At 45.7% G+C, this 13,883-nt stretch overlaps 1 protein-coding gene across 1 annotated transcript in view; it reads right to left on the reverse strand.

Annotated features, from left to right (window-relative positions):
- Nucleotides 1–13,883, reverse strand: part of TSPAN7 (tetraspanin 7) — a 102,956-nt gene that overhangs the window by 11,710 nt on the left and 77,363 nt on the right. Inside the window, exons 2-5 of the mRNA XM_054813727.1 lie at nucleotides 7,556–7,744; nucleotides 5,278–5,352; nucleotides 3,723–3,818; nucleotides 1,727–1,882 (exon numbers count right to left, since the gene is read on the reverse strand). Coding sequence (XP_054669702.1) covers nucleotides 1,727–1,882; nucleotides 3,723–3,818; nucleotides 5,278–5,352; nucleotides 7,556–7,744 — 516 coding nt within the window. The remainder of the gene's footprint in view (nucleotides 1–1,726; nucleotides 1,883–3,722; nucleotides 3,819–5,277; nucleotides 5,353–7,555; nucleotides 7,745–13,883) is intronic.

Consider the following 13,883-nt stretch of genomic DNA (forward strand, 5'->3'; position numbering starts at 1 on the left):
ATCCTTTGCCAAGACGAACTAGCAAGTGGACAGGAAATTTCTCTGTGCAGGCAGAGCATGCAGAGCAAGCCCGGCACTTTGGGGAAACATCAGACCGATGGTGGGAATGCAAATGGCACCCACTCAGTTATGTAGCCAGGAAAGGTTCAGAGTGCATGGCCATCCCGAACTTGAAAGGTGGGACCTGCTGGTAGAATACCAGTCACACCAGAAAGCTTTCCTGCTGCGAAGGTGGGCAGAAGCAGGGCCTCAGGATGGGCTGCCCAGGAGGCACTCTGCCTGCAGGGGATGCTGGCCGTACTGCACATCGCTTAAATCCACCCTGTCATGCCCCTCACCTTCTTTCCACTTCTGCAAAACCAGAAAGTTACTACAAGTTCACGAAGTGCAACTGAATGGAGCGGCTCATCCTTCATACTCGTGCAACCCAGAAAGATTACTTTGCTGGTGGTGACTGTGAGTTTCGTAACAGATGGACATCACTAATGTTCCACATAGGCCTGCAATGAGTGGCTCTCATTAAACTATTACAGAAAAGAAAGGCTTAGTGGAAAATAATCCTCTAGTATCTTTTTCTGTAACACATGCTAGAAAATGTTGTCCACTTGACTGGTTTTCAAATAAAGATGTTTCAGGCTGTGCTCAGCCACCCTTCCAACCCCCTGATTCACAGGTGACTGAGGTGAAAAAGACAAAACCAGAAGTCAGAAAGGCATTTCCATATTTCCCCTGTTACCTACTCAGGACTTTTATTTATTTTTTTAGATTCAACTCTGAAAATGAAAACAGAAAAGAAAATAATCCTTAAGTCTAAGCTGTGCTGCAACTTACGATTTGGCCACAATATTCCTTTTACCAACAAACAGTCTGTTGCCTGTCTTGCAAATCTCAAGTGGGAAAGAAAGAACTGATTATGCACTAGCACTTAAAGCAACAACTTCAGTTGTGTATCTGCAGTGCAGTGTCTGCTATATATGCTGCATTATTTTCTCTTTATTTCTCTTTATTCCTCCCTTTCTTCATGTTTTCTATATTTTTATTCTCTAATTATTCCTTTTCTTCCTGTTTTCGCAACCTGCTTTCCCAGCCCTATTTTGTTTTTCCAAAAACTCCTTCCAGTGACCCCAGGGGAAGGGTCACTTTGGCTGCGCTATCCTTGCAGCAGCCCACGTTCGAAGATCTTCTTAAGAGTCACTGTAAATGTACCAGCAAAGCACAACGCTTGTTGTCCACCACCCGTGTTTTCTCTGTTTGGGATGACAGTTAGGCTCTGGCACTGAAATTAGTGTTTGAACATAAGCAAGGGTATGCTTCCCTTCACCTAGCAACGTCTTTGTCCTCCACAGAAACCCACCGCATCCAGCAGGAGCGAGCAGAGAAGCAGAGAAGCGCTGACTGACCGAACCCTCAAGGGGAGCTGAGCACACGTGCCACTCGTGCCAGCGCTGCCTCTGCGTGCAGTCCCGTACCTCAACCTCTGATGTGAAGAAGGGGAACAAATCCCTTCCTCATCAGAAATGTTGTTACCCCTGCTCATTCGAGAAAGGCCAGCTTAAAGAACTTGAAAGCAAGCAGGGGGCAAAGCCCAACCTTACCCTAACTCCAGCCCAATACACACGTTATCGACCAAGCATTTGAAACAAAATGCAATTGTAAGCAGCCATATTCTCCACTGATGTACTGGACAGTTTCATAACAACTGCCTCTGGCACAACGTTACTGGTACCTTCTGGTTTACTTTAGTGGCAGCCACAGTCATGTTGCGCAGATCCTGAGTATTACAGTCACTGGAGTTCATGCAACAGCTTGTAGGGATGCCGTGTTTGAAGAAGTAAGGGCTGGTGCTCCAGTTGGTGTAGCTTTGAATGCCACAGCAGCTCAGCTACGAGGAATAAGATGCAGATTTAAAACAAATGAACCAGAATTAAAATTAGTACAGCATCATCACTGCCCACTTCATAAACTCATGATCAAAATAAAAGCAAAATCTCCAGTTTTGAAAAGTAGATACCGCCCCTCACCCCATTTATCACAAAAGTATCAGGAATGTCATTTACACAAGACGGGAGCAGACGACCTACTAAGAAAAAGGTATTTTATGAGCAATTATTGCTTGCAACACCTGACAAAGGTCCAGCCATAAAGCCATCTTTTTTAGTTGAAGGTCTGTTGTTGGGTTGGGGTTGTTTTTTCCATTTTTTTGTTTCCTTTGCTTATTTATTTATTCAATTAAAAATGATCCTTGAAATTCAAGGCAGAATCTCACAATGCACTAAAAAAAAAAGACCTTAAAAAATCCAAAGCATTACATAGAATTACATGTAACACATACAGGGTCAAACTAGTACAAATTGCTAAGGTTAGGCAAGCCTCTCTAACTCACCAAAATAATTTCTAGGAAAATTCACTGAGCCATGAATAAAAGAAGACCATATGTTCATAGCGTGTGTCTATGAAATCAGCTGTAAAAACCCTAAGTTTGGAAGGAAGTCCTGCTCTAGATGCTAAGCGAGAAGACAGTCACTCAAAGATATGGAGTATGTGCTGAATTCTTTGCATGAAAAGGGTTTTTAAATGCAGTTCCTGTAAAAACAGAGCTACAAATTAAATTAACATTTTGCTACGAGAGAAATACCAGACAGTTACTCAAAACTCTTTAGTTCAGCCAACTCCAAGGAATCAGAAACTCAAACTAAGGGTTAACATTACACAAACAGGCAATTTGACGGCAGAATAGACTCAGTTTAGGTCAGCCCAGTAATCTGCTAACTGGGAGAAGCCACGTTAGAGACACAGTTTCAAACACGCTGAGGGGCCCTACACAACAGTTGTAATTTCTAAAGAAGATCTAGAAGTCATCAATACAATTAGATTAAAATTTCAGCCGTTCAGCAAGTTGCAATCATATGAAAAGCCAATTGGCTCGTAGAATGTATTGTGAGCTATGAGGATAGCTTCTTGCTATGGTATAGCTTCCTGTGGGAATTTAAACGTGCGTGTCATCGCTCTGTGTTGTCGCTGATGGACCTGGCCCCTCGTGGTTGACACCTGTGACTATTTTGGCCATTTGGTCGTGCCCTGTGCCCTGCTGATGGCAAGGCCACCTCCCATTGCCCTGCCACCGCTCCTTGCGGCTCAGAAAGGCTCTTCCATCTCTCCAGCACCTAATCCATCTCTCCAGCACAGCCAGAGAACAGCTTTAATTGCCCATTTCAGCAGCACATTTGTCCACCTCCTTTTTCTGTGGAGAAAACAGACTCCATTTTTCCCCTTAACTCAGTAGGTCTCCTCTGCAAGCCTCTCATTGTACTGGTGAAGAGAACTGCTGCAGTTTATCAGCGATACAGGATGCTAGATTATAAAATCCTGCCTTATTCAGCTCAAATTTACAACATTTCATAATCCTATTGACAGATTCCCTTACGAACACCTTGTTCTTAAGGGATAAAACTGGCTTCTAAATCTAATTCAAGATCTGGGACCAACAACAAGCAAGTGGGACAGGCCCTGTCTCTATTACATAGCTCGTTCATTAAAACTTAGGCATCTTGGACAAGCAGATCAGCTGAAATACTTTTTCTTTAGATCAGTTTTGCCAGCCTCTAATTTTGCTTGCAATATACAGCTTGCAGACTGAGCCATCCGCTCTTCATGTTCTGTGATCAAATCTGAATGTGTGCTTTGTCTCTTTATTAATTTTCAATATCCAGTCTTAGACTTACACTTTCCTGTACGTTGTCCACTGCATGGCTCCGCTCATCGTTCTTGTTGTAATTCTGGATTGCTTCAGTATATGTCCTAAGGAAAGTATCCTTGATCTATGAGGGCGAGGAAAAAAACAGCCCATGTGAGCAACGAAAATCAGAACATCTGAAGCAGTTTTTGCAGGAAGCAAATGCATTTCCAAACCTAACAAGGCACCCAAACTAGCCCTTCCCACTCATTTTTAAGTGTGTTTTCAGAACAGGCAGAACTCCTTCTTAACTGTCAGGAGTCACTCATGCCATTTCTCAATGGAAAGAAAGAAAACTACCCCAACAAACTGCTACATTTTTAAAAACATAAAATGACTTAACCTATAAGAAAGATATCCTTTGATGCTTTTTCCCCAAACACTTTGTTCTAGACTAAATCTGAAGGAGGTTTTGTGCTTCTCTCTGCTCATGGATGCCTAGTGGGAGCTGGAGCTTGTGCAAACTCCTTGGTGACAGAAGCCAGGGACATCAAAAGAAGACATGAATCCCCTGACCAGGCGGCAGCCCTTGTTCCCAGCACTGAAGGCATTTGGGTAAGGAACAAGAGGTCTCTCAGCTGGAGAAGGTCAGGTACATCGCTGGGAAAGGCACTTTGACTGGGTGGTAAAGGGATTGGGTAGCAGATGATTTGGGCAACCCACATGGCTATGACCTTCACAAGAGGCTGTTGCTCCCTTTTGGGAGCCTCTGATGCTGAGGCTGCTGCAGGTGAGGTCAGAAGAAATGGCAGTCCCCAGTGGATGGACTGGTATTTCAGGATCAAATTAAAAACTCTCCACCACTTGCAAGGGTAAACACCAGAAAAGCCTATAGCAAGGGAAATCTCATGTCAAAAGAGGAGACTACAAAACCAGTTAATACAAATGGAAGAGACAAGGAGGGTCTCTGGGGTTGTCCTGGTTCAGCACTAGTGGCATCTAGGTCCACGGACTTAAGGCCAGAGATAGACCTGATTACAGTGGATAAAGCAGAAGTACTACTACAAATCTAGTTTTTTTAAAGCTTCTTCCTGTCCCAGTTTCCTACCTCACTCTATTTCTAATCTCTCTTTCTCAGGATAGAAACAAAATCCCATCCCACTCCCTTCTCCCCCCGAAAAGAGAAAAAGATTTACAAAACATTGAGTCTGGTCTGCTGCAGAAGTGCTCTCTGCCTTATATAAACAAGCACTTGCCTGGCTGAAGAAACTGTGTTTAAGAAAAGTATTTAATCTATTTTGCAGCCCTCAGCATATGTAAAAGAGTAAAGAAGATCTTAGATGATGGACACACAAAAAATGATAGCTCCAGAGTAAATTATCAGGCAGCTGAGGCCAAGAGCTTTGGCTAAATCCTTTCATTTGGAATCATATCAGTTTTTAAGAGCTGTGCATGTTATTGTTGCACATCAGCCGCATCCCTGGAGATGTGCATGGAGCCGCCGAGCTCAGCAGCCTACACATTCTCCACGCTCCAGAGAACTTCTCAGCAGCTCCTGCCCAGGGAGGCACTGCCATATGCAAACTCAGCACATTTCCACCTACCTCGTGGCGAAACACAAACCCTGAAATGCCAGCCACTAGCTCAGCCAGGAACACCAGGGACAAGAACATGGCATACTGAAAAGGAAGGAGGCAAGAGAAGTCAGAACATGACAGGCTTTTGTCTCAGCAGAGATACAGCTCAGTTATCACATAAAATTTAACTTTCTGCTCTAGACACCCTTTATAGATGTTAATAAACCAAAGGTTTTTTGGAGGCTATACACAGGTTATTGCCTGAATATATTATACACATATATGTTTATACAACTCACGAATTACATGTATTGTCTAATTACTGGCTTTTCTGACATTTCTTAGCATTCCCATACAAATAAAAACACACTCACATGCCAGAGATGGATCCAAGTCACTCAGGTTTTGATCTTGCAATAAGGAATACAAAGAGACCCTTTATGTTTGCATGGCACTCTGCTAAAGTAAATAGGCTTCTCCAGGTGTTTTGGTTCATGTTTATCTATCTCACTGCTAGACTGTGATTTGCTGCCTGACTCCTGCAGTTTCTCCAATGAATGAACTGAACTACCTACTTCACTGGAAACACTCTCATGGTAATACTAGACAGATGCCCCAAATACTTTGCTGACCCAAGGCCTGTGTTTGGCTTTAGGAGCAGTATTTGGATCCAGAGCTAAATAAACCTGGAGAACAGAGCTTTTCAGTGTAGACACTCGCAAACTATTAAAAATACATCTAAGCAGAAATAAAGAAGGTAAAGAAAAAAATGCAAAGGGGACTGGTAAAATTTTAAGTTGGAGATTAATCTTCTGGAGGGAATTTTTTTTTTTTCTCCATGTACTAAATAAGAGTTAATTGAAAAGGAAACATTTTAAATTAAATTCAGTCCTAACAAGATTTAGTGGAAAGAGGGAAATTTATTTTTTAATGGAAGATTGCTGATGAAGGGAGGACAACAGTGAAGGCAGAAGTAGAAAAATAATTCTCTACAAGTAATGCAGCTGTCAAATCACTGCCTGTATTCTGTTCAGGACAGAAAGAAAGTTTTGAAGTATTTCTTATGTGTACAATGAAAATAAAGCCATGTGCTTGGAACAGCACATGCTACACCTTTAAAAAAGTTATATGGCTTATGGAGTAACGAGCAGAGCCCAATCTTCTATGGATTTATATCTTCATTCACCTTTATCCCTTTCCCATCTGGACTGCAGTAACTCCAACAAGCCTCTACACGTGCCCTGACAGCACATCACCAGCAAGACACAGGAGCCGTGCGCCTAGGACAGCATTAGGTACCTGCCGTCTGGGCACCAGCATCGACCTGCTGACCGATCTGCAGCTACCTCTCCCCTACTGTGCCATCAGTTGAGGAAATTAACTCTCTTTAAGACGTCCTTTTTAAAAATCCAGTTCAAACTGGAGTAGAATCATCCTACCTCCTTAGAAAATCAGCCCCAAAATATTGTAGCAGGAGATGCATTGTACTATCAAGTCCTCTTCCACTATCTCAGTGCTTCACAAGTCCTATTGTACCTTTCATATGACTACACATGTAGGATTTTGGTCCTGAATATTCCTAGAAACACAGTTTATCATACAGGTTTGCTTAACCTATAGTTTGCATTTTAAAGTGGGCTGGAAAACTCAGAACAGAGAAACTTACAAGGGAGAGAAGTGAAACTGGACTGAGAGATAGCTGTCGTACCTCTGCTTAGTGCACCTCGAGTCCATGCTGCTTTTGAGATGAGGACAAACATACCATACAGAGCTTTGTTTTCTGGGGCTGACTAGTTTTATTTTAGTGAATGTTAGGAGAAAAAGAAAGGCTGGTGTGCTTTTAAAAGCATTTAGAACTATTTTTTCCATAGATTTCACATCAGAGTTTTAAAATGACCCCTTTAAAATATACTTTGAATGAATTTCACATTTATGATGCTTTGGACATTTTTAAGATTGTAAATATACCTATCTATCTGGCCCACACAAAAACAGAACGACTTTAGAATTACTTATAGAGTAATTCATCAGCAGCATTTCACCCTGCTCCCAACCACACATGGGCCTGTATGCTGTGTGGTAGCAAAATTCATTCATACTCAATCAGCAACTGGTTTTGCCAAAGAATTTTTTCCCCTTCTTTGTCCAAAAGACACATGTGTTGAACATTAAGATCAATAAAATCTAGCTTATGTGCCTAAAACCCCACGATAACATCTGGTGAAGCTTGGCGGGGGGTGACGGGAATCCCAATACATCAAGAAAACCTCTTCCCTTCTTGCTTAAGGCACTTTGGCATGCTTACCAGTTTCAGCATCCATGGGCTGCCACGACAAGTGGCAAAGCAGCCGAAAAGCCCGAAGACAATGATTGTGGTACCCGTCCCGATGAGCACGTAGGGGGCATTGGTGGAGTTCTCAGCAATGAGAGAGATGTACGTGCCAAGGGTGAGCTTGCCCCAGACGCCGACTGCGAGAAGGATAACGCCTGTGATCTGCAAAGCAAGAGGAGAAAGCCTTCAGGAGCTACCAGGGAAGGCATCCAAATTCAATACACAGTGACCCTGAAGAGATTCATTGGTGCTGTTGTGCTGGCAGAAGGAAGCCTCAAGACTTTCATTAACTCCAGAGGGATGGACAGAGAAAATTAATTTCCAGCATCTGGAGATGTTACGTTAAGGCTGCCACTGGAGGACAAATATCTAGGACTAACCACCGCAAAGCTGACAATTGCCAAGGGAGGATGCAGTGTACCGCCTGCAGGAACAGGCTCTTTGCTCCTACAGCACACTAAGAGAAATGGCCAACTCTATCACTCTTACCAAAAGCCAACAATAACCGCTGCCACCTCACACCTCCTGAGTTTTGCCACAAAAACTGCCTGAACCACAAAAACCTGCTGCTTGATGTCCCGTCCTTCTTAATACCACAGGTTCAGGAACACAAGCATCCCTTGCAGCGTGTTACTCTGGCAAGTGAGCCTTCCCCAGGCTATACAGCAAGCGATCCCCCTGACTGTGCAGAAGCTTCCCCCTTGACATGGAGCGGGAGGACACCGGTGGGCCCTGGGAGCACCCAGCACCAGCAGGGACACGGGGGAAGCCCATGGTGTTGCTGACATGGAGCAGTGGCCACAACAGGGATGATGCCTGCACCATCTGCTGATCGTCACCCGATGCTGACACACTTGCTTCAAGACTGTACACACGTAACTCATTCCCACAGTGTGACCAAAGGTGGGACACGAAGGGCCCATGCGTGCCAGCTCTGCGAACGCTTCCTGAATTCCACCAAAACTTCTTACTAGCTCCTCCAGGTCACTGCCAAGGGGCAGGAGAAGAAAAAAATGTCCTGACAGTATTCTTTTGTTCGCTTTCCAAGTTTTCTCTTGTGAACATCTTTATACTGCTGTGAAATCTTGAAATTCAACACTATTATATCCTGCAGTTGTTCGTGGAGGGGATCCTTGTTCACAGTTATGTTGCACCTAAAAAATCCCAGCTGAGCTACGTTATAAGATCTTTCAGCTAGTTTTCATACAAGTTGATGTGAATTAATTCAGGGAAAGCCTTCTTGAAGGAAAAAAGGAAAGCAGCTTTTTTGGTTTTTTACCTAGGCTGGCTCAAAAAGGACTATGCAGGGTGCACCCCCATCACTGCCTTCCTGCAGTGCCCTTCCACCGTCCTGCTGCTTGGCACTAGCAGTAGGCAAAGGAGCCCGTCCTCTGCTCGACCTGTGTCTGTGGCAGTGACAACAAGTGCTGCGCTGGTGCAACACTTCTCCCTCTCCAGAGGGGGAACTGCCTTCAGCAGAGCTGCTGAATAATCAGAGCCACCTAAGGAAAATACCAGGAGGAGGGAGGATACACAATAGATGCTCTGAAGAAAGATACGGGCGGGGAGGGATGCAGGGAAAAAGAAGAAACCAAAAAAAGAGAGAATAAAGAGAGAAACTGAAGGAGAGGGGACCAGGCAGATGAAAGCAAATTAATGTGTCCTCAGAGAAAGAGGAGATCCTTTCTATATCAGAGAGAAAATAACCTCACCTGGCATTTTTGGCACTTCCCAGCTCATCCCCTTCCTCCCCCCACACCTCCCAGAGCTGTAGGGAAGACATGTCCCCACCTGGCTGCCACTCCGAGCACACTGGCATGCAGCACTGCCAGGGGAACCCATCACGTCCCTCTGCCTCCCTAAGCCTCCCCTGCTCCCCCCGACCAGCCACGCCAGGCGTCGGCATTTCTGTCACACCTTCGGGACAGGATTAACAGGGATTTCTGCTCTCCTGCCCATGGTAGCAATGGGAATAAATCCAGCCTCTGTCCATCTTTCAGTGAAACTGCCTGAAAAGTGCTGATTCCTTGCTCTTGTACCCCACCGACTAACAGCTGAACGTCAAAAACATCACCAAGTAGCTTACGTACCCACAGGCATCAAACGTCTCCGCTGAGTCTGGTCCCATCCCCACACAACACTATCTTCACCCCTCTCCCTCTTCTTGCTTTTTCAGAGGGTGCAGATTAATCAGCAAAATCCAAAAGCGACCTGTGGGGGACTCAGAAATCCGCAGAACAACTTTTGGTTTCTCGCCTCCAGTTCGAGAAAGGGCTGGTGTCTGTGCCTGAGCTGCTGAAAGTTTTACCACTGTCCCCAGGGAGATGTAAAAGCAGCCTTTGCTGCCAAAACGAACAAGCAGCTTCACATTTGAAAGAGAACTCAAGCCTTGTAATAAAAAGCATTTTTAGTCGGCTATTTGAAACAATTACTAAGCCTTTACTATGCATTTTAAGAGCTTGGTTTCCCCATGCCTCAGGGGGGCCTATCCAATTTATGGTACACACAGACTTTGGAAAAAAGGAGTAAAGCCTCTCAGTGGCTCATTTCCCTTCTCTTTCACAGAAGAGCCCTGACTTACATGGGTCTGAGGAAATCCCACAGCTTGTGAGGAGGTCTAAAACCCCAGAAAGCCTGGCACTGTGCAGAGGGGATGGGACGTTTCCCCAAAGACATGCTGCAGATGCGCCGTGGGTTGCAGCAGTGCCGGCTGGAATTTCACTTGTGAAGAGGAAAAACCAGAAGACTTCTCTGCAAATCTTTTCATGACCTTTATTTAACAGAGCACAAGTAGTAGTATGACTAATGCCCACCTCCACCCGAAGGCAAACCTTGTTTCCTTATTTTCACGATAAGCTATTTATCCCTATCTCTCTGCTCCATCACACAATCAAGGGAACAATCAATGTACTGACTTCTTGTTTGGTTTGGCTTTTAAGTTGTTTTCTTTAAAAGCCGGAGGGACAAGGGCAGACGGAAGACCAGGATAGTGCTGGCCTGAAAACCAGCCAGCAGGAACACACACTGCTCCTGCTACTCACCATCACTACACGCATCTTCTCCTACTCTACCTCTCGCCCTAACAGGCTGTGGAAATGAGCCCTGTATGGTTGTACCTGACTAACGAAGCAATTCCTTCATTTGACTTGAAACCACCACGCCAGCCTAATACTGTCCAGCGTGCCCTGTGGGTCAGGACCAATAGGTGATGTGGGTCCATTCATATCTGAAAGGTCTAAAAGGAAACTCAGAGCACCTCCTGCAATGCACAGTCTCTCTGCTCCCTTCCCACTGTAATGTTTCCATTCAGACCATGATCATATAGTTCAGTGGCAAAATGGAAAATGATTACAAAACGGTGGCAGATAGATATATGGATATGATCAACACATCTTCTCCTGGAGACGTACAAAATATTTCAGATATCCTGGCAGGCAGAGGAGAGCAACCATGAGCCTTTTGACTTTTAGAGCTTCCGTGAGCCAAGATTCACCATCCAGAGCAGCTTTATTTATAAATACCTGCAACAGCCAGCACACATGGAGCAACACTGCAGCAGTCCTGCTCCACCACTGGACTTCTACAGCAAAGCCTGGCCCCTCCAAGAATTAAGATTTGTCCTGGAAATGGTATGACAACTACAGCCTGTACTAAAAGGGGGGCACAACCCCACCCCCGCTCCTCAGCAGACACAGGAGAAAGGAACTGGCAGCTGTGGAGCCTGTGATGCCCCAAATGAAACATCTAGAGTGGTACAGAAAAACAAGCATTAGCAAAAGCAAAAAATAATAAGGTTTGCTTCTAGAAAGTGACTACAGGAGAGGTCCTGCCCAAATGTAAGGAGCTGTGGGAGAACCGTCAGTAGCTGCTCTCCGGAGGGCTGGGACCCCATTCCCCCCACAGCCCTGGGGGGCAGAAGGGTCAGAGCAGCTTCTCTGAGCCTCGGCCCCATTTTACGCAACACCAGCTGTGACAAGCGCGATGTGATGAAGGCAACCCTGGCTTTCGTCACCTCTCTCAAGCATCTCTGACTCTGTGGGTTGTTTGTTGTTGGGGTTTTTTTTTTTAATGGTTTCAAGCTCAGAGTCTGAATATGCACAGAGGCAGCGAACTGGAGGAAGGATGCACAGGGAAGGGCTGCCTGGATAGCTCAGCCATTTTCAATATTTACCAGCCATCACGTACCACACCATGCCCTTGCCCAGCGGCTAATGACGGGCCTGCCTCCATGTTGCAGTGCAAAAGCCCATGGAGCAACTCCCAGGCCTGGGCTGGCAGCGCCTGAGCTCGCAGCTGCGTCGGGAGGGTTTGCTCACTCACCGCGGTGGCTGGGAGCCCCGACATGGAGACCCTGCCCTCCTGAAGCAGATCTCTGACCATCCCCTGGGGCGCTGGGCCCCACAGATGATGGGGGCACTGAGGTGGAGCTGCCTACAGTATGCTCAGCCAGAGCCAGGCAGGTGAAACCCCAAAATATCAGGTTTCAAGGCTTGTCATAAACATACCCACTGCTTTGATTAAGAAAAGAGCTCTGAATTTTTCCTTTTCTTTATAAGAACCCCAGTTTAAACAGTAATACTGCACACCTGGATAAAAGCGGTCAAAGCATGCATTCATCCCCAAACAGATGATGTCATCAGAGAGAGATTTGTGCCAGGAGCCAGGGCAGGCCTGGTTCATTCGTGCTCAGGGCCAGTTCAGCTGCCATAATGAGCCTCTGGAAACTAGGACAGGTTTCGTGTCTACGAAAGGGGCTTGCAAGCTGTTTGTTAGTGCTGGTTTTTGTCAGCATTTCACACTGTTTTGATGGATGCTCCCTTTCTGTGTGTGTTTCCAGGCCAAATTGCTTAATTTCTCCTCCTGACGTATGGCGCTCTCCTTCCAGCCTCAGAGTCCACCCAGCGAGGAAAGGTCCCAGCCATGAAAGTCCCATGCCCTGCCCGAAGCACCGCCCCCCCCCCCCCCCCCCCCCCCCCCCCCCGGCCCCAACAGCACCCACAGCACCTCCTGCCAGCAGCCGCCACCGAAGCAGCCCCGCCAGAGTGGGCAGCCCGGCTCTTCTCCTGCTCGCCCCTGGGTGGGAGAAGTGGCTGCTGGTCTCAGCAGAGCAAAGGTTTGCAAGTCACTGATACCTGCTCCAGGCTCATGGCCCGAGACATGCCAAACTGCGGGAAGCTGAGAAAATTAAGACACCCTTTGATACACCATTGCTGCACCGACCTTTCAAGACCAGCAACCTTGAAACATTACGTTTCCCTAAGACCCAACCCTGCAACTTCTGGTTCTTTTCTGTGCTCTTTCTCCAGCCTTCAACATTATTAGAAAGCTACTTCATCCCAGATTTCATCAAAGGTAGATTGTGTCTTCCTTACAAAAATTCACTGTGGTGGAAGCCCCTAGACTCATGTTTCCTCAGCCAGGAAACCTGAGATGTAGCATTCAATAAAACGTTATTAGGCCTGCCCTCCAATTAGGTCAAACATTTTAAAGGTTAAAAAGAAACCCCAACATAAGAGACATCCAAGTAGGGCAACGACTGTAGAGACTACACTTAGCTCGAAATGGCATCGTTTAGCATGAGCAGCTCTCACGTTTCACTGCATCTGAATGCAGGCTCAGCAAACACACCCCAGAAACCCTCACCCAATATGAGATGGCAGGAAATGAAGCAGGTAGGCCACCTGGTTGTTTTCTAAGAAAAACTCCACTGAAATCGAGATGTTCCTATGGAGTGTTTTAATCTAGATGAATTGGCATGTTCTGGCTTAAAAAAAAATAAATCTGGGAAAAAAACCCCAACAACCAACCAGCTCTACCCCTGACAGCAAAATAGCGCATGGACCACCAAAGCATCTCTCCTTGCCTTGTCCTGCCTCTCCTCAAGCGTGGTATCACAGCCACATCCCACCAGTCGCTGATTTTGGTCAAAGGCAGGCTTTCTAGCTCTTTTGCCTTCCTTCAGCGTTAGTACAGATGTTTCCAATGCTATCTGCAGTATTGCCAGTTCTGGAGATGACTGCGTGTGGTGAAAAAGTTAACATGCTACAGGCAGGCAGAAATATGACTGAACTGAATGTTAAGTCTAACTGCACTTGTCTAATAAACCACCTGCTTTTAAGAGACACACAGACAAAGATATGGCCAACAGCGTTAATGCAAGGGTATGCGCTGCAGCTTTACAGGAGGCAGGGAGGGTGATATTCCGGTAACACTGGGCATTGCTGAAATCAGAACTAATGCTAAATACACACATTTCTCAATAAAGGACAACAGAAAAATGTCAAAGAATTACTTCTTTTAA

The sequence above is a fragment of the Grus americana genome, chromosome 1 (assembly GCF_028858705.1).
Source record: "Grus americana isolate bGruAme1 chromosome 1, bGruAme1.mat, whole genome shotgun sequence".
NCBI classification, from domain to species: Eukaryota; Metazoa; Chordata; class Aves; order Gruiformes; family Gruidae; genus Grus; species Grus americana.